Source organism: Dipodomys merriami, unplaced genomic scaffold, assembly GCF_024711535.1.
Source record: "Dipodomys merriami isolate MVZ:Mamm:240054 unplaced genomic scaffold, mDipMer1.0.p SCAF_63, whole genome shotgun sequence".
In the NCBI taxonomy this organism is placed as follows: domain Eukaryota; kingdom Metazoa; phylum Chordata; class Mammalia; order Rodentia; family Heteromyidae; genus Dipodomys; species Dipodomys merriami.
Window position 1 is genome coordinate 6,660,826 of NW_027206213.1, and position 26,287 is coordinate 6,687,112.

The following is a 26,287-nucleotide window of genomic DNA, read 5'->3' on the forward strand; positions in this document are numbered from 1 at the left end:
CAGGCTAAGACAATTGTCAGAAAACAAAAAGGGAGAGGCAGTACAGCAAAGATACGGAGGATAAGGAAGCAGAAAAATCTAGTCTAGGCCCAGCTACACCACTTTTTTACAGAAGCACTTTGCCAACAGCAATTGGTTTGAGTGTAGACTTGGGCTTTGCTTTATTTGCTTTGCTTTATTAAAGCAAATTCAGACTTAACCTTTCTAAGTCAGTAGATCTAAGTCCATAAATCTCTATGTAGGTCCAGTCCAGCGGGCCTGAACTTAGGATCATCCCAGTAGACCACACAGGGTTTCCATGGTGGACTCTATGCACTGTTTCCTTCCTCCACAGTCACAGAGCCTGTTTGTAATCATGATGAAAACACAGAACTGGTACTGATGGATATAGCAATGTGGAATTTCAGGAGTGAGGCAGCTCAGCTGGAAGGTGTTTTGGGGTTCTGATTTTGTTTTTGGTCTTTTTCTCACTTTCCCTTCGCATGTCAGGAGTGTAGATACTGTGGCTGAGCTCCAAGAGTCAATTGTGACACTGGCAGCAGAGAGGGAAGCACCTGGGTGTCAGACTTTGGCTATGCAAACTGCCGTGTCAGCTCTGGGCAGGCTTCCTCCAGATGTCTTTCTTCTGGATAAGAGAGCCAAGCATAGGAGTCATGTCTAGAATCATAACCTCTTGAGAAGCAGTGATAGGAAGTTCAAGGCCAGCCTAGGCAAAAAGCTAGCAAAGTTCTATCTCAAAAGAACAAGCTAGACGTGTTGGTATCATCTGTAATCCCAGCTAGTAGGAAGCATAGTCATGATTGCATCTGAGGCTAGCTACCTGGCAAAAGCGTGAGACCCTATCTAAAATAGAACTAAAGCAAAAAGGACTGAAAATGTGGCTCAAGTGGAAGAGTGCTTGCTGAACAAGTGTAAGGCCCTGTGTTCAAATCCCAGTATCATGAGCACCACAAAAAAAAACAAGGAATGAACAAACATAATGCCCCAAGACACAAAGTTATTGTTGCTTTTGTTTGTTTTGTGGTAGTCCTAGGGCTTGAACTCAGGGCCTAGGTCACTGTCCCTGAGATTTTCTGCTCAAGGCTAGTGCTCTACCAACTGAGCCACAGCTCCACTTATGGCTTCATATATATGTATAAATATAGTTTGTGGGAGACAAGAGTCTCAAGGAGCTTCCTACCCAGCTTCCTACTCAGTTTCCTGAGTAGCTAGAATAAAAGGTGTGCGCCACCAGTGCCCTGCTGAAGGTACTGTTCTTTATGTACTTCTGCTGTATGCAGCAACACAAACCCTACCTAAGACAGTTCTTCTATGAGCTCTATATCTCTATCCCCACTTACTTCTTTACTCTCACACTGCTGTTTCCACTACTGAAAAACAAAACCTGTGTGCAACACAATTATAAGAGGTACATGTATTCAGCTTTAAAAAAAAACTTAGAAAATTAGGCACATAGTTTGATAAAATCACACATAAGGACAGGCAAAAAAGCATTTCCTCAATGCAGTTTTCCCAGGGGGAAGGAGAGGAGCGCTGCCCCAACTCTGAGACTTCTGCAAGAGAGTTCTTGCCAGGAAGTTTCCATCTCAACCACAAACTCCATCAAGGCAAACGCCCAAGCTTCTCTGTTTTCCTTGATGCATCCTAAATTCTATGAATGATGGGCTCATGTTCCACCCTTACCCCGGCTCCATCCTGGCCACCTAGATCCTTCTCTGAATTCTTTTAGCTGAATAAATTTCCAAATATTTCCCTCACTCCACAAACTATTAGTTTAATAGTTAAAGTTTAAATTTTCCTACTGTAAAGAGATGTCTTTGATTCATATATTCAAATGTTGTTTTTCCCTTTCTCTCTCTCTTTGTATGTGTTTTTTGGGGGGAGGGACTTGAACTCAGGACCTTTCTTGCTTAGCTTTTTTGCTCAAGGCTGGTGCTCTCCCCTTAAGCCATACTTCCACTTCCTGCTCTTTTTTTTCCAGGTTAATTGGTGATGAGAGTCTTGTAGATTTGTCTAGCTAGCTTCAAATCTCAGATCTTTAAATCTCAGCCTGAGTAACTAGGATTATAGGCATGAGCCACCAGCTCCCCAGCTCTCTTTTCTTTTTTATATATTGGCTGGTATCTCTTTCCTCAATTCAAATGTTATTGAATATGGTTTTATTTTTCAAATAGTTAGCTTTGGGGTTTTTTTTAGGCTATTGAGATTATTTTTCACCTTCAACCTCTCTCCTCACTTTATTTCCCTGACTTTCTTCTTCCTGTTTACTTCGGGTGGTCTTCTCATTCTTTTCCTGGTATCTGACACTGAATTCTTTCTAAAAAATGCTCTCTTTTTATCAACCACAAGAAAAAGAAGGGGGGAAAAACCCCTAAATCTTAAAGTAATGTGAAACACATTCCACAGAGATTACCGGGGCACATTTTGCCCATCATTGTTTTCTGAATAAACTCCTTTTATGTTCTTGATTTCCTTCCCAATTCAACTGTTGATTCAGTAAGCATTTTTAAATTTCCAAGTAGTTGGTTTATTTTTATTTGGTTGTTATTTTATTTTATACCCTCTTTTGGCCCGAGAACATAATTCAGTTTGGAACTAATTGAAATTTTGTTTGTGATCTAGGATATGAATATAAGACTGTATGGAAAATTGCCATGCATAGATTAAACTTACACATAGCACATGATAGCTACTAATTTCACCTCTAAGATGCTGGGACAGGCTTGGGGGCCAAAGTAAGGGTGGTAGCATTTCTGTGAGGAGTTAGTATAGAAAAGGAGGCACTTCTCACACAATCTTTGTGTGGCCGAAATAGAAAGAGAGTAGTTAAGAAAATAGCTGGCATAACTGGCTAGAGAGATGGGAAACAATTGCAAAGTTTCTTAAGGGATGGTTGAACTAGAAGTAGAAACTCTAGGGCTGATTCCAATCACAAAGTCCAAGGTCAAATGCATTTGATGAGCCATCTTGGAAGATGGTCAAAGAAAAGCCAATGGACAGCCTAGGTCATCACTAAAATGTATTGGCCTTAAAGCATCGGTGTAGTTCTGTGCTTTGTTTCTAACCCTTGAAATGTGTGACTTACTGCATAGTTCATTACAGGAGGTAAAATATGGCTTGATCCTGAAATCTACTTATAGTAATACAAATAAACAATATTCTAGATCATGCATTCTCGAGGGGATGGGTATAAAACTCTCCCACGGAGTCAAATTTGGCTCTTGAAGAGGCTAAAAAAAATCTCACTTTTTATATATGAAAAGAGAAAATGCACATACAGCAAACATAGAGAGATACATTATATCTGTGGAATTAAATGGACGTTCTAAAAAGGCTGGCTAGGACAGTAACAATGAAAAGGACTGAAAACAAGCATTCTAAGGAATCCTCACCTGTGCATATAAACTACTCTCAGCTCTTACATTAAAATATACATCAAACAGACTTCACTAATATACTATGGGATGCATGAAATCATGAACGAAGAGGCTCTATCTAAAAAACAATGACAGGTTTTAACATAACGATAATCATTAATAATAAAATATCACCACATCACTGGATGCTAACAATGTGATCATTTCAACAGATGCCAGAACAGCCATTTCACACTGAAGGAAGAGGAATAGAAATACATTACAATAATAAAATTCAGAGCTACTTAAAACAGGGGCTTTACCTTTGTACAAAGTAGATGCACTGCCATTTAAAAATAGGAACAAAACAGGAAGAACTGTATCACCAGTCTCACCTTTACCCCAGCACTTGAAGTGACAGCCAGGAGGAGGTCTCAGCCACAGGCAAGTCTGTCTGCAGCAAACCTTCCTGCCCTTAGCCTGCAGTGGCTGGAGGTCTCTATCCATCTCTGTGCCAGCAGCTTCCTGGATCCCCAGCAGTTGCACCTACCCATTGTCTGCTCTAACAAAGGCCCGTAGACTGGGTGGTTAACAGATACTTGCTTTCCCTATTTCTGGAGGCTAGAAGTACAAGATCAAGATGCTGGCACTCAGAATCTTAATCAGGCCTTCTTCTAGGTTGCAGACAGCTTTACTTCTCATTGTATCCTCAGACGTCAAAAAGAAAGTAAAAAAGCCCTTAAACCCTTTCCAGCAGACAGTAATTCAATTCATGAGGACTCACTCCACTGTCATGATCTATTACTTCCCAAGGAAACACTGGAAAAGTATGGAGCTCTTCCCGCATTTGGCCCATTGCACTTGGCTTGGCTTGGCTTGAAAAAGCCTCTTCCCCTCTTCTACCTATTCTCCATCATTCAGACAGATGTCTTCCCTGATCAGAACCTGGCTCACCTGTATGTTCCATCTAGTAGACTTCTTACTCCCCTAGTCCCAATGATTGTTCATTCTAGTTCATTTCCTGTCACTTTTCTTGCATACGTATTTGTACATAATTCTGCTAGTCATTGTCAGCATCTTCTAGGAGCTTGTATTAGCCATGGTCCTTAGTTTTTAATAACGGAAATGAAACAAAAAAAGAAGTTTACTTAAGGTATTGTGTTAGTTTTCTAGACAACCCTAACAAAGTACTCAAACTGGCTTGAGCAACAAAAATTTATTGTTTCAAAGTTATGAAAGCTAGAAGCCCAAGATGAGGGTTAAGTCAGGAAGCCATGTATAGACAGCTCTCACCTATAATCCTAGCTACTCAGGAGGCTGACATCCAAGGATTGAGGATCAAAGCAAGCCCAGGAAGACAAATTCATAAGACTCTCACGTTCAGTTAACCAGCAAAAGCCAGAACTGGAAGTATGGCTCAAGTGGTAGGGTGCAATTGTGAGCAGAAAAGGCTAAGTGAGAATGTGAGGCTCTGAAGTCCTAGTACCAGCATGTGCACACACACGCATGTGCGCATGCACACACACATACACACACACACACACACACACACACACACACACACACACAAATGGTTTCTTTTTTTGTGGGGAAGGAAGTATGAATTCAAGGCCTCTACTTGCTAGGCAAGTCTTCTATCACTCAAGCCATACCTCCAAAGTGTGTGTGGGGAGAGAAAGCCTTTTTGTTTTCCCTATTTTTCAGTTAAGGTCATACATTTTTGCCCAGGGCCACACTCAAAACCCCATCCTATTTACACCTATAGAATATCTGCCCTCAAGGTGATCTTTTTCAGGACAATGAAAGAAAATCAGCAGTTTCACTAGCTTCTGGTAACTTGTGAAAAATCTGCAACTCTCTTTAGCTTGTAGATCTTCCCATTCATCTTTGTGTGTATGTCTGTGTCCAAATTTTCCTGTTTTATAAAATTTTTTGTTGTTGTTACTATTAAGTAGTTGTACAAAGTGGTTACGATTCCGTAAGTCAGGTTATGAGGACAGTGCTTCTTGGTCAATATCATCACTTCCTTTGTTTCCCCCTACTTTTCTCCTCCCATCCCTACTCACAAGTTACGTAGTTCATTTTCTTGGTGTACATTTAAGTACAACAATTGCATTTGCTTGCCCTTCCTTCCTCCATTCCTATGCTCCCCAAATTTTCACTTTTAATAGTAACAACTGTCATTATAGTCATTACTACAGTATCTACAGTCATTATCTACATCTTATATGAGATGTAGTAGTCTACTCTCTTCCAGTATGGCATCATCTTTATTATCTTCACAATAATGCTATTTCCAGCTAAACTCACACTATTAACTACTAAGAGTTCAGACTTCCATGTATGAATTTCTGAGAGACATAAATCATCCCATAACCAGCATCCCCTCAGCAGCTCATAGGATCAGCAGCAGAACCAGGGAGAAAAAAGGAGCCAAGGTAAGAAATCTCAACCATAGCTATGCCTGAGGAGCAACCCCAAGGCCCACCACGGGACACAGCTTCCATGACCATACTGAGTCCATTTGGTCATGAGGCTACCACTGAGCTGGGCTCCCCAGGCCTCTTCTGCTACATAGACACTCACAATGCTTATCCAAAAAGAGGCACATAAAAGGTTACTAATTATCTGAAGAGGGGAGAGGACAGGAAAAGGTAGATGTGCCCTACCTGCTTCAGGAGTGGAAGTGGATCCTGCCTCCATATTATATAGATTCCTTTCTAGTAAGTCAAGTTTTGGAATACAAGGCAGATGGAACGCTGAAGAGCTTTAGAGCTGTTTGCCACATCTTGTACACCAGTGGAGCTCACAGTATGAACAGCCAACATCTACAGCCCCTGAAGTGTCTGAGAAAGGTCAGTCTTTGTCCCTACTCAGATCTACTGAATCAGAAACACTAGGGGAAGGACCCAGAAGACTTTCCACAAAGTTCTAAGGGATTCTTTTCATTCCCTTTTTCATAGCACAACTATATAGTTGGGCTATATTATATAGTTCACACAGAACAGATTACACAGACCGGTGAGTTTTGACGTATGTGTATATACGTGAAACAATAACTACTGTCAAATAATGCATCTATTTACCACTCCTCAAGTTTCCTTTGGACCCTTGTGATTCCTCCTTTCTACCCATCCTCATGCAACAGTGATTTGTCACTAAAGATCAGTTGGTAATTTTTATAACTTTTTATACAAGTGGAATCATGTAATATGTATTCTTTGCTTCTTTCACACAAATCAATCAATACTGTAGTGTGTACCATTCCTTTTTCAAAGCTGGGTAGTGTTTCATGGTGTAGATATGCGTATTTGTTTATTAATTTGTTATGGACATTTGGATTCCTGTTCATTTAAGACTATTATAAGTAAAGCTGAAATGAACATTGATGTATAAGTTTTTATTTGAAGATATACTTTCATTTCTGTTGGGTAAACCCCTAGAAGTGGAATGACTAAGTCATATGGTAGACATAAGTTTATCTTTTAAAGAAACTGTCAGTTGGGCACCAGTGGCTCATGCCTATAATCCTAGCTACTTAGGAGGCTGAGATCTAAGGATCATGGTTCAAAGCCAGCCCAGCCAAGAAAGTTTCTGAGACTCTTATCTCCAATAAACTACTCAGAAAAAGCCAGAAGTGGCACTGTAGCTCAAGTGATAGAGCGCTAACCTGGAGTACAAAGAGACTCAGAGACAGAGCCTAGGCCCAAAGATCAAGCCCCAGGACCAGCAAAAAAAAAAAAAAACCAAACAAACAAAAACAGTTTTCCTAAGAATTTGTTTTCTTTTTCATTTCCACTAGCAACTGTGAGGTTCCTGTTTCTTGATACCCTGTCAACACTAGTCTATTCCATCTTTTTAAATATCAGCCATTCTGATAGTGTATATTGATATCTGTTTTATTAAATTCTCTTAGTGCCTAATGATGTTCTTCTTTTAATGTGTTTATATCCACACAGCTGCTCTGGTAAATTATGTTTAGGTCTTCCATCCTTTGTTCTGTTACTTATTAAGTTTTAAGAGCTTTTCATATATAGTTTCTCATAGTCTTTAGCTTTTTCTTTTGTAATAGTGTCTTCAAAGAAGCAAAAGTTTGTCTAATTTCATGATTTTTTTTCTTTTCTTTTTGTGCCAGTACTGGGGCTTGAACTCAGAGCCTCATGTCCTTGCTCAGTCTAACACAACCAATGCTCCCTCGAGACTGATGCTCTACCACTTGAGCCATACTTCCAATCATGACCTCTAGCTAGTTAATTTGAAGATAAGGGTCTCTATATTGACCTTGGCTGGCTTTGAACCTTGATACTTAGATCTCAGTCTCCTGAGTAGCTAGGATTACTGGCATGAGTCACCAGTATCCAGCTCCAATTAGAAATTTTAACTAAAAATGGGATTCCAGCCAGGCGCCAGTGGCTCACGCCTGTAATCCTAACTAGGCTGAGATCTGAGAATCATGGTTCAAAGCCAGTACGGGTAGGACAGGGTGGGGGTGAGGAACAAAAGTAGAGTTGTGGCTCAAGTGGTAGAGCCCTGGCCTTGAGCATGAAAAAAGATCAGGGACAGTGCTTAGGGCCTGAGTTCAAGCCCCAGGAGAGAGAGAGAGAGAGAGAGAGAGAGAGAGAGAGAGAGAGAGAGAGAGAGAGAGATCCCATTCATATTAGGAACCAAATTTATTAGCGTGAGAATTTAATCATACTGCGTGATATAATTTATGCTTTTTTAAATCTGTATGTTTCTATGTATGTATGATGTACAATTTTTATGTAAATGAGTAGAAAATGGTTTGAAAGTCTGAGACAACTTGTTTTCTCAGGAGAGGGGGAGCAGATGGAGGGAGGATAGGGGAGACCATGTCTGCCTCTTTGAATTCCTTTCATTGGTAATGCATTAACACAAAACTACATGATAGAACTTTCCAAAACAGCACATATGATCCAAGTCCCTCAATTTACAAGGGTATTGTGTATATATATAGAAAATGTCTCAAAGAATGATCACACAAACTGTAGCAGTTAAAAATAGATGAGGAATTTGATTCTTTCACTGCTTTTTCATTTGAATGTATACTATTGTTGTATAATGAGCAGTTGATTTTATAATTAAAAATAATAATAAAAAGCTGAGCCCTGATAGCCCATGTCTATAATCCTTCCTAGCTGTTCAGGAGGCTGAAATCTGAGGATTGCAATTTGAAGCCAGCCCTGACAGACAAATCTGAGAGACTCTTATTCCCAATTAGCCAGCAGAAAGCTGGAAGTGGAGCTGTGGTTCAAGTTGTAGAGTGGCAGCCTTGAGGGCAAAAACCAAGTAAGAGCACAAGGCCCTGAGTTCAAGCCCCAGTATGGCACTAGCATGTATGCATGTGTACACATGCGTGCACGTGTACACACACACACACACACACACACACACTGACACATAGATAATAAAGATATTATTTTGAAAGTAAGCAAACAGAACCAAAGAAATTCTGTTTATGACATAAGCAAGGACACTGCAAACTAAGGGGCTGGTGATATACCTCATGGTAAAGGACTTGATTAGCGTGGGTTGATCCTCAGCACAAAAACACCTAAGTTAGGAGAAACAGGATATAAACAATAGGAAAAAATCACATTCCTAGTTATAATTTATAGTATATGCATGCATAAGTGTAACAAAAGTAAATCTTCCCAGGCTTGAAATAGTTTATTATAATGCCACTGAGCTTTCCAAACCAAAACTTCCTGTTAAAATACTTATTTCCTTCTTTTGTTATGAAAAGCACCAAACATAGTTAAACAATTGAAAAATACAGAGGGAAGGTCTTCCTTTTCCATGGTGCAAAGACTGCCACTGTACCAACCAGAATCCATGAAGGAAAGCTGCTGGATATTATGGGGTGGGGACTGGAAAAGGAAAGAAAAATGCCAAGGGCCTCCCTGGATCCAGGACAGGACCTGGTCTCTGCACCTTCTGTGGTAGAAGTTTGGCTGTTGATGCTTTGACTTGGTCTAGAACAAATCATGGCACAGGCCCATGGCGGGAGGGGTGGCTCCCATGAAGAGCAGCTGGCACTGCAGTAGCAGAGGAGGCCGAAGGAACTGCGTTGCTCACCTTATCTCCAAAAAGGGAGAGGGAGCCGGGTGCTGATGGTTCATGCCTGTAATCCTAGTTGCTCAGGAGGCTGAGATCTAAGGATCATGGTTCAAAGCCAACCCAGACGAGAAAGTCTGTGAAACTCTCACCTTCTAAATAACTACCAAAAAGTGGGAAGTTGGGCTGTGGTTCAAGTAGTAGAGTACCTGCTTCAAGTGAGAAAGCTAAGGGACAACACCCTGGCCTAGAGTTCAAGCCCAAGTACCAGCACAAAAGACAAAAAAAAAAAAGGAGGAGCTAGTGCAGATGGTGGGCACAGAACAAGAGAGTGGAGACCACCAGACCGTATGTAGGGACTTCCTAAACACCAAATAGTGAAGAGGTGATGCCCAAGGGTGGGGGCAGGGAGAGCAGCTGTAAGGGTGTTTGAGACAAGAAAGCCTGTTGAGGCAGAAGGACCCCAGATTCCCATCAATCTCTTCACTTCCTTCTCTACTCCTTATACAGCTGTGCAGTCCATCGTGGACCCCACTCAAGAAAGAACCAAAGCCGGGTGCTGGTGGCTCACGCCTGTAATCCTAGCTACTCAGGAGGCTGAGATCTGAGGATGCGGTTCAAAGCCAGCCCGGGCAGGAGAGACCGTGAGACTCCTATCTCCAATAAACCACCAGAAAACCGGAAGTGGCGCTGTAGCTCAAGTGGTAGAGCGCTCACCTTGAGCTGAAGAGCTGAGGGACAGCACCCAGGCCCAGAGTTCAAGCCCCACGACCGACCAAAAAAAAAAAGAAAGAACCAAAAAGGGCCATCTGGATTTGTGTCGAAATTACAGAGGAAGAAAACATATGAAAAAGGTCCATTAAAAAATAAACACTCGGGCTGGGAAGGTGGCTCAGTGGTAGAGTGCTTGCCTCGCATGCATGAGGCCCTGGGTTTGATTCCTCAGCACCACATAAGCAGAAAAAGCTGGAAGTGGTGCTGTGGTAGAGCACTAGCCTTGAGCTGAAGAGCTGAGGGACAACACCCAGGCCCAGAGTTCAGGCGCCAGACCAACAAAAAAAACCAAGAAAAACAACCCTCAAGGTGAATTACCTAAGGAAATAGAAAAAATGTTCAGATAAACTCTATATTCTCAAATTTCAGGCAATACCCTTTCTAGAAAATGATCCCAAAGAAAAGACACAAAAATTCAAGGATGAGCAGGGTGCTGGTGGCTCACACCTGTAATCCTACCTATTCATTCAGAAAGCTGAGATCTAAGGATGGTGGTTCAAAACCAGCCCAGACAGGAAAGTCCAGGAGACTCTTATTGCCAATTAACCAGAAAAAGTCCAGAAATGGAACTGTACTTCAAAGTGGCAGGACATTAGCCTTGAGCAAAAACACTGAGGGACAGCACCCAGGCCCTGAATTCAAGCCCTAACACATACACACACACCCTGAAATGAAAACACAAAACAACTCTCAAAGCTGAGCACTAGTGGTTTACCCCCAGTAATCCTAGCTACTCAGGAGGCTGAGATTTGAGGATCTCCATTGGAAGCCAGCCCAGGCAGGAAACACCCTGAGATTCTTAGCTCCAGTTAAGCACCAAAAAGCCAGTAGTACAGAGCTAGCCTTGAGCAAAGGAAGCCCAGGGACAGAGCTCAGGCCCTGAGTTCAAGTCCCAGGACCAGAAAAGCCAAAACAAAAACAAAAAGAACTCTCAAATCTGCTGGCTAAAAAGGGAATATACATTTCAAGAAAAGTTGTCATAAATATTCAATACTGAGACATATCCTACACAAGTTAGGAAATGCCAAGAATAAGGAAAATCTCACATAGATTTTCATGTAGAGAGAGAAAAGTCAGAAGACAGAAGGCCAACATCTAAACAGTTCTGAAGAAAAGAAAACATGACACAAAGACTTTGTACATATAAAAACATCTTTCAAATATAAAGATCATACATTCTCAGGCATATGTAACTCCAGGGAATAAGAGAACCAGAAACCATTCTAGAAAAACAAGTTATGAATGAAATCTATCCAACCATAAGACAAGTCAAAATAAATTCTGAAGGAAAGAATCTGGGTGTATTCATTTCCTAGGGCTACCATAACAAAGTACTACAAGTCATATGGACTTAGAACAACAGAAAGTTACTGTATCCCAGTTACAGAGCCTGGAAGTACGAGATCAAGGTGTTGGCAGGGCCGTGTTCCCCTGGAAGGCTCCTTCCTAGCCTGTGGGTTTCCAGCAGGCCCAGATGTTCTCCGGCCGTGGCAATACAAGTCGAGTCTTCATATTGTATTTTCCCTGTGCCTTGTCACCTAGCCTTTCCTCTGAGCATGTCTGGGTTCAAATTGCCCCTTCTTATAAAGATGTTAGTCATTTGGGTTAAAGTTACCTTAGCTACTTCACTTTAACTACTTGTATATAGATCCCACTTCCAGATAAAGTCTCTTTCTGTCTCTGTCTCTGTCTCTGTCTCTGTCTGTCTCTGTCTCTCTGTCTCTCTGTCACACACATACACACCACTTGATGCTAGTACTGGGACTAGAACTCAGGGCCTTAAGCTCTTTGCTTAGCTTTTTCCACTCATGATTGGTGCTCTTAAACCATGCTTCTACTTCTGGATTTTTGCTAGCTACTTGAGGATGAAAAAATTGATTTGTCTGCCCTGGCTGGCTTTGAACCATGATCCTCAGATCTCAACCTCCTGAGTAGCTAGGATTACAGGCATGGGCCACTGGAGCTCCGCCTAATTGTTTCTTTTCCCTCCTTTATCCGTCCTTCCTCTCTTTTCTCTCTCCCTCTCCCTCTCCATTCCTCTCCTCTCTCAAGCTTCCTTTGTAAGAGGCATGCTAAGAGTCAGGAAGTCACTCAACCTCAGGTGTTATGAGGAGACAGATTCAGAGCAGAAGGTCCGGTTTAAGGTGCTGTGACAGTGAACACAAGATGTCAGGACTCAGAGATGACATTCCCAAGATGGGGGTTGGTTTCACACAGCTGTGGCAGAAAACCTCATCTCCTAATGTCACCACATAACCAACAACTTCACATAGTGACCCACACTCCTAAGGAAGCCAGATGGCCTCCAAGGTCATCAAAATGAGTCATAGCTGCCTTTAAATGTTTGAGGAAGCCCAGAACTAGCTATATTATTCATCAAAAAAGCAAGCACATCAGGAGGCCGGCTGTGCTGTGCTGGACCCCCATCAAGGGGCCTGTGACTGTCCTCAGCTCACAGCCATGTGAGCAAGTTTGTCACTCCATCCTCCAAGGAAATGCAGCTGGGCATATAATGTTTGTTATCAGATTCATATCTTATTGTTCCTCTTCTTCTAGCTGATTGTCCCCAATTTGTTAGCAGGAAATTTATCTTTTATTACTTCTCTTCCTGTAGTTTAGTGGGAAACCAGGCTTTTTCTGAGAACATGAGGGCAGCTGGATTTATAAGACTAAGTGCATTAGACTTGTACTTCCTGAAATTTGTTGCTGGGTCTTTCTAGCCTTCCTTACAGAAAATGTGTCTCTACAAGGACACTAGCTCAGCCACCATGGGCAGAATAGCAAGTAGGGGGACAACAGGAGGAGAGTGGTGGCTTGAGAAAATCTTTCCTACAGGGTTTGAGCTCCAGTGGAGTTATAGGAGTCATCCTCGGCATACAGGAGGCCCTAGACCCAATCCCCAGTACCACCTAACACATCAAGATCAAAAAAACCACATAGCATCGCAACCAAAATGGACACAACACAGTCAAAACAGAACGACACCATCACAGGACCCTCACGGTGCGCTTTCAGTTGCTCCTCCTGCCTAGCCCCCACCCCCTTCACCTGATTTTCTCTGATTTTGATATAAAATGAAAAACAGAATGATAGATATGTGAAATAATACAACCCTTAGGGATTTTTTTCCCTCCACTCAACCTAATTTTCTTTCTATCTATCCAGGTTGTTAGGGGCTAGTTTCGTTTCTTTTAATTGCTGAGTAGCACACCATGCTGGGAAGTACCGTTTGGTTAACCATTTACCTATTGAAAGACATCGGGTTGTTTATCAGAAACGCTTTCAACCGCAGGTGCCACCGCTCATATTAACACATTACACACAATGCTCCCCAAAAGCCAGATGGTGTCCAAAGTCATCCTCTAACTTTTAAGAGAGTCCAGCATTAGCTTCAAACAGTTGTCAATAAATGTATCTCTTACTACTTTTCTTTTGTTCTTTAATGGGAAAAACTTTCCTTTAGTGCCAATAAAATAAACCCCAGTGCAGGCTTGCCTATAGCCTATAGGCTCTACCATAGGGCCTTGGGATCACAGATCTCCAAGGGACAGAATCACTAGACAGGTTGTCATGGTAACACAGTAGTAGAGGCAGGTGGGAGGCCTCGGCGCATGTGGAGCACAGGGAAACACAGCATGAGGGTGGCCCTGCCAACAGCACAGCCTGGGATCATGGCTGGAAAATATTGTCTATAGTCACTATTTCTGGCAGAACTATTCGCACTAAAACACACAGAAAACTACTTGTGAAAACATACAGGAAATCAATCCATTTTCAATAAGCTATTTCGACTCCAACATTACAAACCATATTCAGAGTTTAAGTTCGAGAATCATCTGTGGCAGTTTGTCCATTTCCTCTTTTCTCTCTAGATACATCTAATATTAATGCTAACTATCCAGAGAGGCCAAGGTGTCACACCCATTTAGATAAGTCGAAGGGATATCTTACTCCTGACCTCGTATTACTCCACCTCCCCTTAACGTATGCTAACATTTCCACACTAAAGGTACATCTTCGCAGTGCTTCCTGTTCATAATGTGATTTTCTTCACTCAGTGAAAGTAGATTATGAACAAATAGTGAGATGACTATGTTCCTTGCACCACACCATCCCAGTTGTCTCTTAGCTCACTGCAGAGCTGACAGCCAGCTATGCCTTGCTCACTTTCAAATCTTGTTTGGTGATGTCTAGTCCTTTTTATGGGAGCCATTCTCCCAGCTCCCTCACTCCTCAGCCTGCCTGAATAAGATTTCTGCCTCCTCTACCCTAATTAACCTGCTTTTCCCAGACCATCAGAGAGTCCCTGCTGTAGATGGACTGACACACATCACCTGTCATTTGCCTAATGTTTCTGATTATATTTACAAGTAAAATTAAGACTTATCACCTTTTTCTTCTAGTTCTTATAGTTCTATCATTTTCCTTCCTCATTCCTAAATGAGGCTTGAACTCAGGGTCTAAGCACTATCCCTGAAGGCTCAAGGCTAGCACTGTACCACTTGACCCACAGTGTCACTTCTAGTTTTTTCTGTGTATGTGGTACTGAGGAATTGAACCCAGGGCTTCATGCCTGCTAGGCAAGCACTCTAACACTAAGCCAGATTCCCAGCACTCCTTAGTAGAGTGCTATCCTATCCTATCCCTAAGTTCAAAGAAATCTGTTCTCAGCAAACATGTACTGTGAGACTCTGTGTTTTTGAGTGGTGAATTGGAGAAAAGAATCTCATGGGGACTTTTCTGCCCCAGCTGGCCTTGAACCCACCATCCTCAGATCTCAGCCTCCTGAGTAGATAGAATTATAGGCATGAGCCACCAGCACCTAGCTATTTCATTAATTATCATGAAGGTGATCTACAAAGGAATTGCAGTTATGTAATAAGTCAGGTAAAGAGCACATTCTTTTTGGACAATGTCCCTCCTTCCCTCACTCTCTCCCAGTTTTTCCCTCCCACCCCATCTACAAGTTGTACAGTTCATTTTCACCACAGTGTCTAGAGAGAGCCACTGCTGCATTTGTTCACCCTTTGTGCCTCCATTTCTGTGCCCCAAAGGCATATTAGCAAATAAACAAGACCCAAAAAAGCAAACAGACAAAAAAAACCCTCTTGTTCCCACTTCCTGGAGTTCATGTCGATAAATATTATTTTACATGAGCAGATGTATCTTTATGTTTTAACTCCCAAATGTCTCCACTCAGACCTTTCCCTAAAGTCTCCATCCATACACCCAGCCCCGGCTGGAATACCTTCCAAGCTCCCCAAGCTGAACACACCTTCATGCTCCTCTACCTGGATTATAGTTCCTGACCCAGTGTCAGCAGCCCAGAGGACTGCACTCTAGAACAGAAGGGAAACCATTTTGAAGTTGACTCTGAAATACTTTCCTTTGTTTGATCAGAAATCATGACCTCAAGGGATTTAGTAGATTCTAAACTCAGAGAAGGTGTTTGCCCTCCTTCTTGTCTATGTCCCCTTAGAGTTTAATCTCCCCAGAAAGAAAATGGAGACCACTACCTATCTCCTCTGAGGCACAGAACATTGTGAGTCTGGAGATGAGTCCGGTAGAAGGGGGATTCAGTAGGAATCCCCCACATGCTGAGTTGTCCTGAGAATACAATGAAGTCACTTTACAGAGCTCCAGGTTTTGGAGTTTCAGTCTTCCAAGAGCATGCTTCCTTTCTGTGTTTCTAGTAAGCATTGGCCCTGACTTCTCTGGAAATCCCAATCACCTGGACTCTCTATTCCATAAGAACTGAGTCACAAAAATAGAACCATGAGAAAAGCTAGGTTTGACCCCTTTGCCCTCTTAAATTTGTTGGTGGCAAGAGCCTGGGGCAAGAAGGGCAAAGCAGCACCTCTTGAATGTAACTGGTTCTTCCATCTTAAGGAACACCAAATTGAACCTCAGAATATTTTTAACATTAGTCACTGTAGCAAAGGAATGTATTCATACTTGGGAGAGTATTCATACTTGGGCTACCCTAATCTTACAGGACTGAAGGGTTTTGTTGTTGTTTGTTGTGCAGGTACTGGGACTTGAATTCAGGGTTGAACACTTGTCCCTTACCTTTTTCACTTACGGCTTGCACTCTACCACTTGAGACACACCTCCACTTCTGGCTGCCTGCCTTCCTTCCTTCCTTCCCTGCCTTCCTGCCTGTTTGCTTGCTTGCCTTCAATTCATTCATTCTTTCTTTCTTTCTTTCTTTCTTTCTTTCTTTCTTTCTTTCTTTCTTTCTTTCGTTCTTTCATTCTTTCTTTCTTTCTTTCTTTTTCTCCTTTCTTTCCTTCCTTTCTCTTTCTTTCTTCCTCTTCCTCTTTCTTTCTTTCTCTCTCTTTCTTTGTTTCTCTTTCTTTCTTTCTTTCTCTCCTTTCTTTCTCTCCTTTCTTTCTTTCTTTCCTTCCTTCCTTTCTCTCTCTTTCTTCCTCTTCCTCTTTCTTTCTTCCTTTCTCTCTTTCTTCCTTTCTCTCTTTCTTTCTCTTTCTTTCTTTCTTTCTTTCTTTCTTTCTTTCTTTCTTTCTTTCTTTCTTCCTTTCTTTCTTTCTTCCTTTCTTTCTTTCTTCCTTTCTTCCTTTCTCTCCTTTCTTTCATTTTGCCAGTCCTGGGGCTTGAACTCAAGGCCTGAGCACTGCCCCTAATGCTTCTTTTTGCTCAAAGCTAACACTCTACCACTTAAGCCACAGTGCCTCTTCCGCTTTTTTCTATTTATGTGGTACCAAGGAATTGAACCCAGGGCTTTAGGCATGCTAGGCACGCACTCTACCGCTGAGCTGCCTTCCCAGCCCAAATGAGGAAAGTTTTTTTTGTTTTTTGTTTGTTTGTTTGTTTTTTGGTCAGTTGTGGGGCCTGGGCGCTGTCCCTCAGCTCCTCAGCTTAAGGCTAGCACTATACCACGTGAGCCACAGCACCACTTCCAGCTTTTTTTGCTTATGTAGTGCTGAGGAATGGAACCCAGGGCCTCATGCATACAAGGCAAGCACTCTACCACTGAGCCACCTTCCCAGCCCCTTTTTCTTTCTTTCATTCTCTTTCTCTATTTCTTTCTTTCTTCCTTTCTCCCTCCCTCTTTCCCTCCCTTCCTTCCTTCCTTTCTCTCTTTTTCTCTTTTTTCTTTTTCTTTCTCTCTCTCTTTCTCTCTCCTTTCTCTCTCTCTTCTTTCTTTCTTACTTTCTTTCTTTCTTTCTTTCTTTTTTCTTTCTGTCTTTCTGCCTGTCTTTCTGCCTGTCTTTCTGTCTTTCCTTTTTTTCTTTTCTTTCTTTCCAGTCTGGGTGGTTAACTGGAGTTAAGAGTGTCATAGACTTTCCTGCCCAGGCTAGCTTCAAACCACGTCCCTCAGATCTCACCTCCGGTATAGCTAGGAATTCAGAAATAAGCCATCAGCATCCAGGCACAAGGCTGAGATTTTAACCTGAGAAATACACGTAGGTGGGCTTTACCCAGATAAATGCTTCTGCAAAGACGATAAGCTACATATTTTGTACTTGAGCATTCTTTTTCCTGGGGAAAAGGTCCAAATTTTTAACATATTATCAAAGAATTTCCTGACTCCAAACTGAAGACTGGGTCCAGAAACTCTAAATAAATGGCTCTGACCTGAAAGCTCAGATCTCAGAATTTCCTCTGAGCAGCCAGATTGGTTCTTATAAAACATAAATCTGATCATGCCACTCTCCTACATAAACCCATCCACAACTTCCACTGGGCTTTAGAATATGAACAAAGGCCTTAAAGTGGTTCTAGAAAAGTGCTTCTCAACTTCAGCCTCATGACATTTTGGGTCAATTTTTATTTTTATTTGTGTGTGTGTGTGTGTGTGTGTGTGTGTGTGTTTATTTGTGTGTGTGTGTGTGTTTATCTGTGTGTGTGTGTGTGTGTGTGTGTGTGTGTGTGTGTGTGTGTTGGTCATGGGGCCTGGGTGCTGTCCCTGAGCTCTTCAGCTCAAAGCGAGCACTCTACCACTTGAGCCACAGCACCACTTCTGGTTTTCTTATTGGAGATAAGAGTCTCACTGACTTTCTTGTCCAGGCTGGCTTTGAACTGCGATCCTTAGATCACAGCTCCTGGGTAGCTAGGATTACAGGTGTGAGCCACCAGCACCCAGCACGATTTTTTTTTTAAGCTGATACTGGGGCTTGAACTCAGGGCCTTTCTTATTTGGCTTTTTCATATAAGGCTGGTGCTCTACCACTTGAGCCTCACCTCTACTTCCAATTTTTTGCTTGTTAATTGGAGGTGAGAACCTCCTGGACTTTTCTGCCCAGGCTGGCTTTGAACCACAATCCTCATATCTCTGCCTTCTGAGTAGCTAGGATTAGAGACATGAGCCACCTAGAAGCACAGTTCTAGGGACTGTCCTGGCCATTGCAGAACATTTAGCAGTTTCTTTGGAGCAGCCCCAACATGCAAACAGACACATACTCATATACATAGATGCATATGAGTGCACATGCACACACACATACACAACAACCCAGTGAAATGTCCCTGGGAGACAGAATTGCCTTGAGTTAGAACTGTTGTCCTAGGAGCTCCTTTAGGATATGCGCCTGTCCAGACCCTAATGCCTACTCTTTGGTGTCTTCTCCAGGCACCTGAAGGCCACCTCTCAGTGGAACACAGTCTGACCTTCCTGTCTCAGAACAGTGCACTGTACTCCTGGGCTGCTCTTCTCTACTTCTTGTCTCCTTGTCAAATGCCTCTGTTCAAACCTATTCCCTGCCCCTCCTCCGAAGCCAGCTGCAATGCTGTCACACCCCCTCACCCCTGCCTTCTGCATAGACTGCCACCTCCAGGAAGGCAGGGATTGTGACCGTGTGCTACTGAGTGGTAGCTACCTGATCCGTATTGCACCATGACTGGTGGACACGGTCATCAAATCCACCCCTGTCCCATATCAGACACCCAAGTCAGAAATGAGTGTGAAGTCAGTTATATTCACAGGAAGGTGGGCAATGAATCTGGCCTTGCTGAAGGTTACTTCAGAAGGTAACACACACACACACACACACACACACACACACACACACACACACACACACACACACACACACACACACACACAAAATGAAAGAAAAACAATATGATTAAACATCTAGCCAGATACCAGAGCTCTCCAAGGTGCCAAAGCCTGAGGCCAGTCCCTAAGGGCTAAAAAGAGATCAGAAAGCGTGAGATGGGGACTTTCTCCCATATGCAATTAGAAGAATTTAAAGGGACAGGTGCAGGTGGCTCATGCCTGTAATCCTAGCTACTCAGGTGGCTGAGATCTGAGGATGTGGTTTAATGCCAGTCTGGGCAGAAAAGTCTGTGAGAGTTATTTCCAATAAACTACTCAGAAAAAAAAAAATGGAAGTGGTGCTGTGGCTCAGGTGGTAGAGAAGTAGCCTTGAGGAAAAAGAGGCTCAGGGGCAGTGCCCAGTTCTCTGAGTTCAAGCCTCAGCCAAAAAAGGGGGAGGAGGAACACGAGGAGGATGAGGAGGATGAGGAGGATGAGGAGGATGAGGAGGATGAGGAGGATGAGGAAACAAAGAGGATACCTGGGAGAGAAACATAAAGGCACAATGCCTGTGTGCATCTGATCATATAAAATAATATTTTGAACCCCAGGAAATGGGGTTCAAAGAAGAAAAATTTACTTCTACTAGGATCAGACTCCATGTCTAGGAGTAGCTTAAAACTTTCTTGGGTATCCCCACCTATCTCCTACATTGTATGGAGAAGACAGAGTGCAGGTACCAGACCCCGCAGGCCTCATTCCTATTCATGATGGCTGAGGGCAAACCCCTCCTCCCCCCTCATGCAAGCCTTTAACAGCACCTCTGCACCTACTCTCAGATGCCCCTCTCAGGCCATCGAACCCCAGGCACCCCACCTTCCATAGCTCAAATTGATAGATTTCAAGGCTGCTGCTCCTCCTTCACAGACTCTTCTGTTAGGAGCCTCCTGGGCAGGAGAAAACAAATCTCCTGTGTGCTGTGGACTATCAGTGACAAGAAGAAACTTCTGAGCAGGCATTGGACTCCCAGAAGAGGAAAGCTGTAGCAGAAGGCAAAATGTAAGAAGGTGCTGGCACTCAGCCCCTGACCATGAACTTGCCTGACCCTGACAACCCGAGTTATGGCTGCCTCCCCCCATCCTGGCCCCAGGCAGCTGAGCTGAGCTTTGAACCATGAAGTACATAGCGCTAGGACAACTGGATACTCATGCAGAAAAAAAAAAAACCTAAAATTGAATGCCTACCTGATGCCATATGCAAAAATAAATTCAATGTGGATCAAAGTCTTAAAGGTAAAAACATGAAAACTTAGAAAATGTAGAAGAATCATAGAATGATGGTGCGCATCTCCTCTGCGGCTGGAATATTCAGGTCCAGCTATGGAGATGTGGGGAGTCCAATCCCCTTCATGGCTCCCTTCATGTCACCCTAATTGACACAGCCAAGGAGTGACAGCCACCATTTGTCACGAAGCAAAAATATCCTAAGATGCTAGAGCAAGAATATACTTTCTGTGCTGGGAGCTCACTGGTCCTGAAACACCATATTCCCAAATTGGAATGCCCTTGTGTTCACCTTGTCACCAGGGAGCAGACAGAGCTCTGGGTGGTGATGGTAATTGGGTTAGTCTTGCCGACTTGCCCCCCTCCTGCTTGTCAAGAGATAATGCAGAAACATGCCGTCATGTGGAGCACAGTTCAGGTGCAGGCTGAGGCTGGCGTGGAAGAAACGCAGTCACTCAGCACCTGCATACCCGCCTCTGCCAGCCGCGCTGCCCTCTTCCTGGGGCAAGCCCCTTTGTTCTAGCTAGGGCTCAGGGGTCTCCGTGGGTGACTTATGTCCTCAGCAGGGGTTGGATGCTCACCCAGGGAAGGTCCCAGAAGCCTTTGAGGATCTGAATTCATTATTCACTTTGCCAACATCTCTGTGCCTAAAAGAGGAGTGATAAGAAGAAGCACTTAAAAAAAGAGAAGAAGAAGAAGAAGAAGAAGAAGAAGAAGAAGAAGAAGAAGAAGAAGAAGAAGAGGAGGAGGAGGAGGAGGAGGAGGAGGAGGAGGAGGAGGAGGAGGAGGAGGAGGAGGAGGAGGAGGAGGAGGAGGAGGAGGAGGAGGAGGAGGAGGAGGAGGAGGAGGAGGAGGAGGAGGAGGAGGAGGAGGAGGAAGAAGAAGAAATGGCAGGTCATGAGGGAGAGGGGAAGAAAGCTTTCTCTTGCTTTGTGAACAGGCATCCTGCCATTTCATTTTATAATGGACTCTTACAAACACTAAAGCAGGCCCTGCCCTCAGCCCAGTAGTCTCTAAACTCTAATGGGTGAGACAGGGAACACTGTTCCTCCAGAGGCCCACAGATGCCCAGAAACTGGGAGCTGCTCCGCTTGAGAACAGCCACCCTAGTGATTCCCAACTATTGCACACCAAACACTCAGGGAGAAAGCAATCAGAGCCATAGATTTGCACGGCCCTATTCTAGGAGTGTGGGCAGACCTGAGACTTTGCCATCATGTTCCTGGTGTACGGCAGGTCTCACTCCGTGGCCCGCACTTAGAGGGTCACTAGTATTCTTTGTTTTCCAGATAAGGCAACAGAGGCCTGGCTTAAGGACCCTTGCCTGGTGGCACTCACTGCTCACTGCAGGCTCCACAGTGTCCAGCTCCACACTCAGTAGCACCTCCTGCAGGGCCACAGTGCTGTCAGGAGGTCTGAGGAAGGATGGTATGCATTAGATTCAAGTCTGACAGTTTCCATGAATGTCTATTAAGCAAACAAGTATCCTAGCAACTCAGCGACCAGCTCCCAACTTCCTCTGAATTTCACCCTTCACCTGCTCTGAGACAATATTCCCTTAATATCAGTCAATATACTCTAAACACTTCCCAGGTATTTATCATTCACCAGTTCTCACAAATGTATGACACAGGTACATGCGGGGGAGGGGCTGTGAGAGAGACAGACAGGTGTATAGACAAAGACAGACAGACACACACACATACACACACACACAGAGGCTTAAACTCAGGGCCTAGGCACTGTCCCTTAGCTTTTCACTCAAAGCTGGCATTCTTGAGTCATAGCTTCACTTCCAGCTTTTTGGTAATTAATTAGAGATAAGAATTTCATGCATGCACTTTCTTGCCTGGGCTGGCTTTGAACCTTGATTCTCAGAACTTTGCCTTCTCAGTAGCTAGGACTATAAGTGTGAGCCACCAGAACCTAGCCCATTCTTATTTTGATGTTACCTATGAGACCTTCCTGACCCTGCTCTCTAAGAGGGTTACAGAACACTTTGATGGTACTGCTTAACCCACATCTCCCTCTGAGGATTCCCCTGGGGTATACTCTACTTCACACCCTCCCCAGGAAAAGCCCTGGTCTAATCTACTCACTTGACCTTCCAGCCAGCATCCTGAACCCTATAGTGTTGACCTTGAGGAAAAGAAGGGTTGCTCAGGGCCTTGGAACTTGGCCTTAGGGGACCTTGTTCTACCTCACTTTAGCCCTATCCTAGAGACATGGGAGGGGGCCAAGAACATGAAGCTTCTTTTCTAGGAACTGGGAACCCTGTAACTACCTGCAGAAATAGGCCTGAACTTTTCCCACAACTGCATGAGATCCATCCTCCAAGGGCAACATTGTCCTTCTAGTGACACTGAGTATGTATAACCTCTAGGCCCCTGGAAGCAAGAGAGAAGTCACTCTCTTCTCTAATCTAATGATGACCTTTTCCACTTGTCATTGGTTAGAAGGAACTCAGGGGACCTGCTCAAACTCACAAGAAGGGGACTACATAGTATGTAAATATAAAGAGATAAGAATTACGGGGGTTGGCCATGGCCATATTCAACACAGGAATCCAAGAACTCAAAGACAGAGTTTTAGAGACAAACCTGGCTTTTTCCAGTCATCGTGAAGTTATATCTACTAAAGGAAAAGCACAGAATATTTTAGTCAGCAATTTGTCAACTTGAGTTACAGCTTTTAAATATTTATCCATGTGAAGCTGGGTGCTGACAGCTCACATTAGTAATCCCAGCTACTCAGGAAGTTGAAATCTGAGAATCAAAATTTGAAGCCAGTCCATTCAGGAAAGTCAGTGAGACTCTTATCTTCATTTAACCATTCAAAACTCCGAAGTGGAGCTGTGCCTAAAAGTGGTAGAGTGCTAGCCTTGAACCAAAGAGCTCCAGATCCTGAGTTCAAGTCTCACAACTGACAAAAAAAAAAGTATGTATGCGATGTGTGAAATTCTATTGATATTATAGTCCCATACGTATTAGGGACAGACTGCTCTATGCATGTGTCCTGTCAATTCACATCAGGCAGGCCTTGTGTGCAAGATCCTGTCTGCTGGTCTCCTGTCCCCTATACAGCCTAGCGTAGTGCCCATCACATAGTAGACTATCAACAGAGTTTGCAAGACATCCAGAGCTGCCCAACTCTAGGGGTAATGCCCTCAGTCCAAGCCTATCTCATGAGGCAGCTGAGCGGACTGTGAAGCCTCAGTGGCTGGCCTTTGGAATAATGAGAGGATTTTATTTAGTAAAAGAAGGAAGCTAGAGAAACAAAATCTGTCACCTTAGCAGGATAAAGATGGAGATGTTCCAGAGAAAACTAGGCTTCTTAGGTCTCTATTTTTTTTCATTTTATTATAAAAATAGTGAGTATGGCTTATATGCTTAAAAAGTAAAAAAAGAGAGCTATAATTCTAACCAAAGTAAGCTTAGTATGTTTGTATATGTGAACACATGCAGGTGCTCATGTGCATTTATGTATTTAATTTCCTCCCTTGGAAAAAAAATTTTTTTTGTCAGTTGTGGGGCCTGAACTCTGGCCTGGGCGCTGTCCCTCAGCTCTTCAACTCAAGGCTAGCGCTCTACCACATGAGCCATAGCACACTTCCCTTCCGGCTTTTTTCTGCTTATGTGGTACTGAGGAATCAAACCCAGGGCCTCATGCATGCAAGGCAAGCACTCTACCACTGAGCCACCTTCCCAGCCCAGAAAATGTTTTTTACACATAGCTTTTTTTCCTTTCTTTTTAAAAAAAACTTGTGTGGTTTGGGAGCTTAAAAAGTGATCATAGGCCTGAGAATGTGGCTTAGTGGTAGAGTGCTTGAACAAAAGAAGCTCAGGGACAATGCCTGGGCCCTGAATACAAGTCCCAGGACTGGCCAAAAAAAAAAAAAAAGTGATCATACTCAGCCAGATACTGGTGGCTCACCCCTGGTAATCCTAGCTACTTAGGAGGTTGAGATCTGAGGATCATGATTTGCAGCCAGCTTGGTCAGGAAAGTTGGTGACTCATGTCTCTGATTAACCACCAGAAAAACAGAAGTGGAGCCATGGCTCAAAGTGGTAGAAGCACTAGCCTTGAACAGAAAACCTCAGCAATAATGCCCAGAGCCTGAGTTCACAATTGGAAAAGAAAAAAAAAAAGGAAGGAAGGAAAGAAAGAAGGAAGGAAGGAAAAAAGGAGAAAGAAAGAAAGAAAGAAAGAAAGAAAGAAAGAAAGAAAGAAAGAAAGAAAGAAAGAAAGAAAGAAAGAAAGAAAGAAAGAAAGAAAGAAAGAAAGAGGGGCTGGGAAGGTGGCTCAGTGGTAGAGCGCTTGCCTTGCAAGCCTGAGGCCCTGGGTTCGATTCCTCAGCACCATATAAGCAAAAAGAAAAAAAGCCGGAAGTGGCGCTGTGACTCAAGTGGTAGAGCGCTAGCCTTGAGCTGAAGAGCTGAGGGACAGTGCCCAGGCCCAGAGTTCAGGCCCCACAACCGGACCCAAAAAAAAAAAAAAAAAAGGAAGAAAGAAAGGAAGAAAGAAAGGAAGGAAGGAAGAAAGAAAAAAGAAAGAAAGAAAGGTGATCATACTGTCTATTCAATTATGTATCTACCTTTTCCAAAGCAATAAATATTTTTCTACATTAACTTTAGAGTATTTTTAAATAGATAGTAGACACATAACAAGCAAGACAAAAAGCAAAGAAAACAGGAACAACAAAGAAAAAAATTAGATAGTAGATTGACAAGGTCACTAAATACATGGTGACATGTTTCTCTCCCATCCACCTGTTCATTCCCTGGCAGTTCCTTCTGTTTTTCCAATCACACACACACATACACACGCACGCGCACACACACACACACACACACACACACACACATCAAGTACAATTTTTTTCTTTTTCTTTTCTATTTTCTTCATAGTGGCAATACATTACACATGTTATTCTGTATTCAATCTATTTTGGGAATATTTACATATGTTTACACAGAGATGGCTCTAGTTGCCACCTCTATATAAATAAGCCCAATCTTGGTGGAACTTTGCTTAACTAAATTAAGCTGCGAGTGTAGCTCAGTGGTAAAATGCTTGACTAACTGGAATTTAATTCCCAAAAATTGAGGCTAGACTAGGCCATACAATGAAACCCTTTACAAAAAAAAAAGCTTTCTCATAAAGGAAAAACTTTAAAAATTATAACAATTCCATCATTGCTTATAGTAGAAAATTAGGGTACCAATGCGCTGGTCTTCTATGCACTGAGAGGTGTCTGTGTGGAAGGCAGAAAAGTCCCAGGGATATCAGGATGAGCTGAAATAAATAAATTGAAAAGTATGTTTAAATAAACAGAAGATTGTAGAACAAGGCTATACTAAAGCTACCAGCACAACTATGTTTATTGCAGCATTATTTACCATAGCTAAGATATGGAACCAACCCAGATGCCCCTCAGTAGATGAATGGATCAAGAAAATGTGGTATGTTTACACAATGGAATTCTATGCCTCCATCAGAAAGAATGACATGGCCCCATTTGTTAGGAAATGGAAAGACTTGCAAAAAATTATATTAAGTGAAATAAGCCAGGCCCAAAGAAACATAGGTCCCATGGCTGCCCTTATTTGTAACAACTAGTATAAGTCTAGGACAAGAAGAAAAGGTCAAAAGCTATGTACATATGACCACGTAAGATGATGTTAAGTGAAATGAACCTCAAGATAGGGACACAAGTATTTTTTTCTTGCTTGCTATTGTTTTTAGCATATTTAAAATGTACTATGCGATTTTTTTGTTTCTCTTGTACGTTCTTCCCCCAT

The 26,287-nt window shown here is 42.9% G+C and overlaps 1 protein-coding gene across 4 annotated transcripts in view; it reads right to left on the reverse strand.

The window, feature by feature from the left end:
- LOC138815263 (N-acetyllactosaminide beta-1,3-N-acetylglucosaminyltransferase 2) overlaps positions 1 to 26,287 on the reverse strand; it is a 180,307-nt gene that overhangs the window by 19,214 nt on the left and 134,806 nt on the right. For all 4 annotated transcript variants that reach the window (XR_011368236.1, XR_011368238.1, XR_011368237.1 and 1 more), the window contains one exon: positions 25,708 to 25,781. Coding sequence is in view for 1 of the 4 variants with exons in the window: in XM_070004556.1 (XP_069860657.1) it covers positions 25,708 to 25,781 (74 nt within the window). In the remaining 3 variants the exon portion in view is untranslated. The remainder of the gene's footprint in view (positions 1 to 25,707; positions 25,782 to 26,287) is intronic.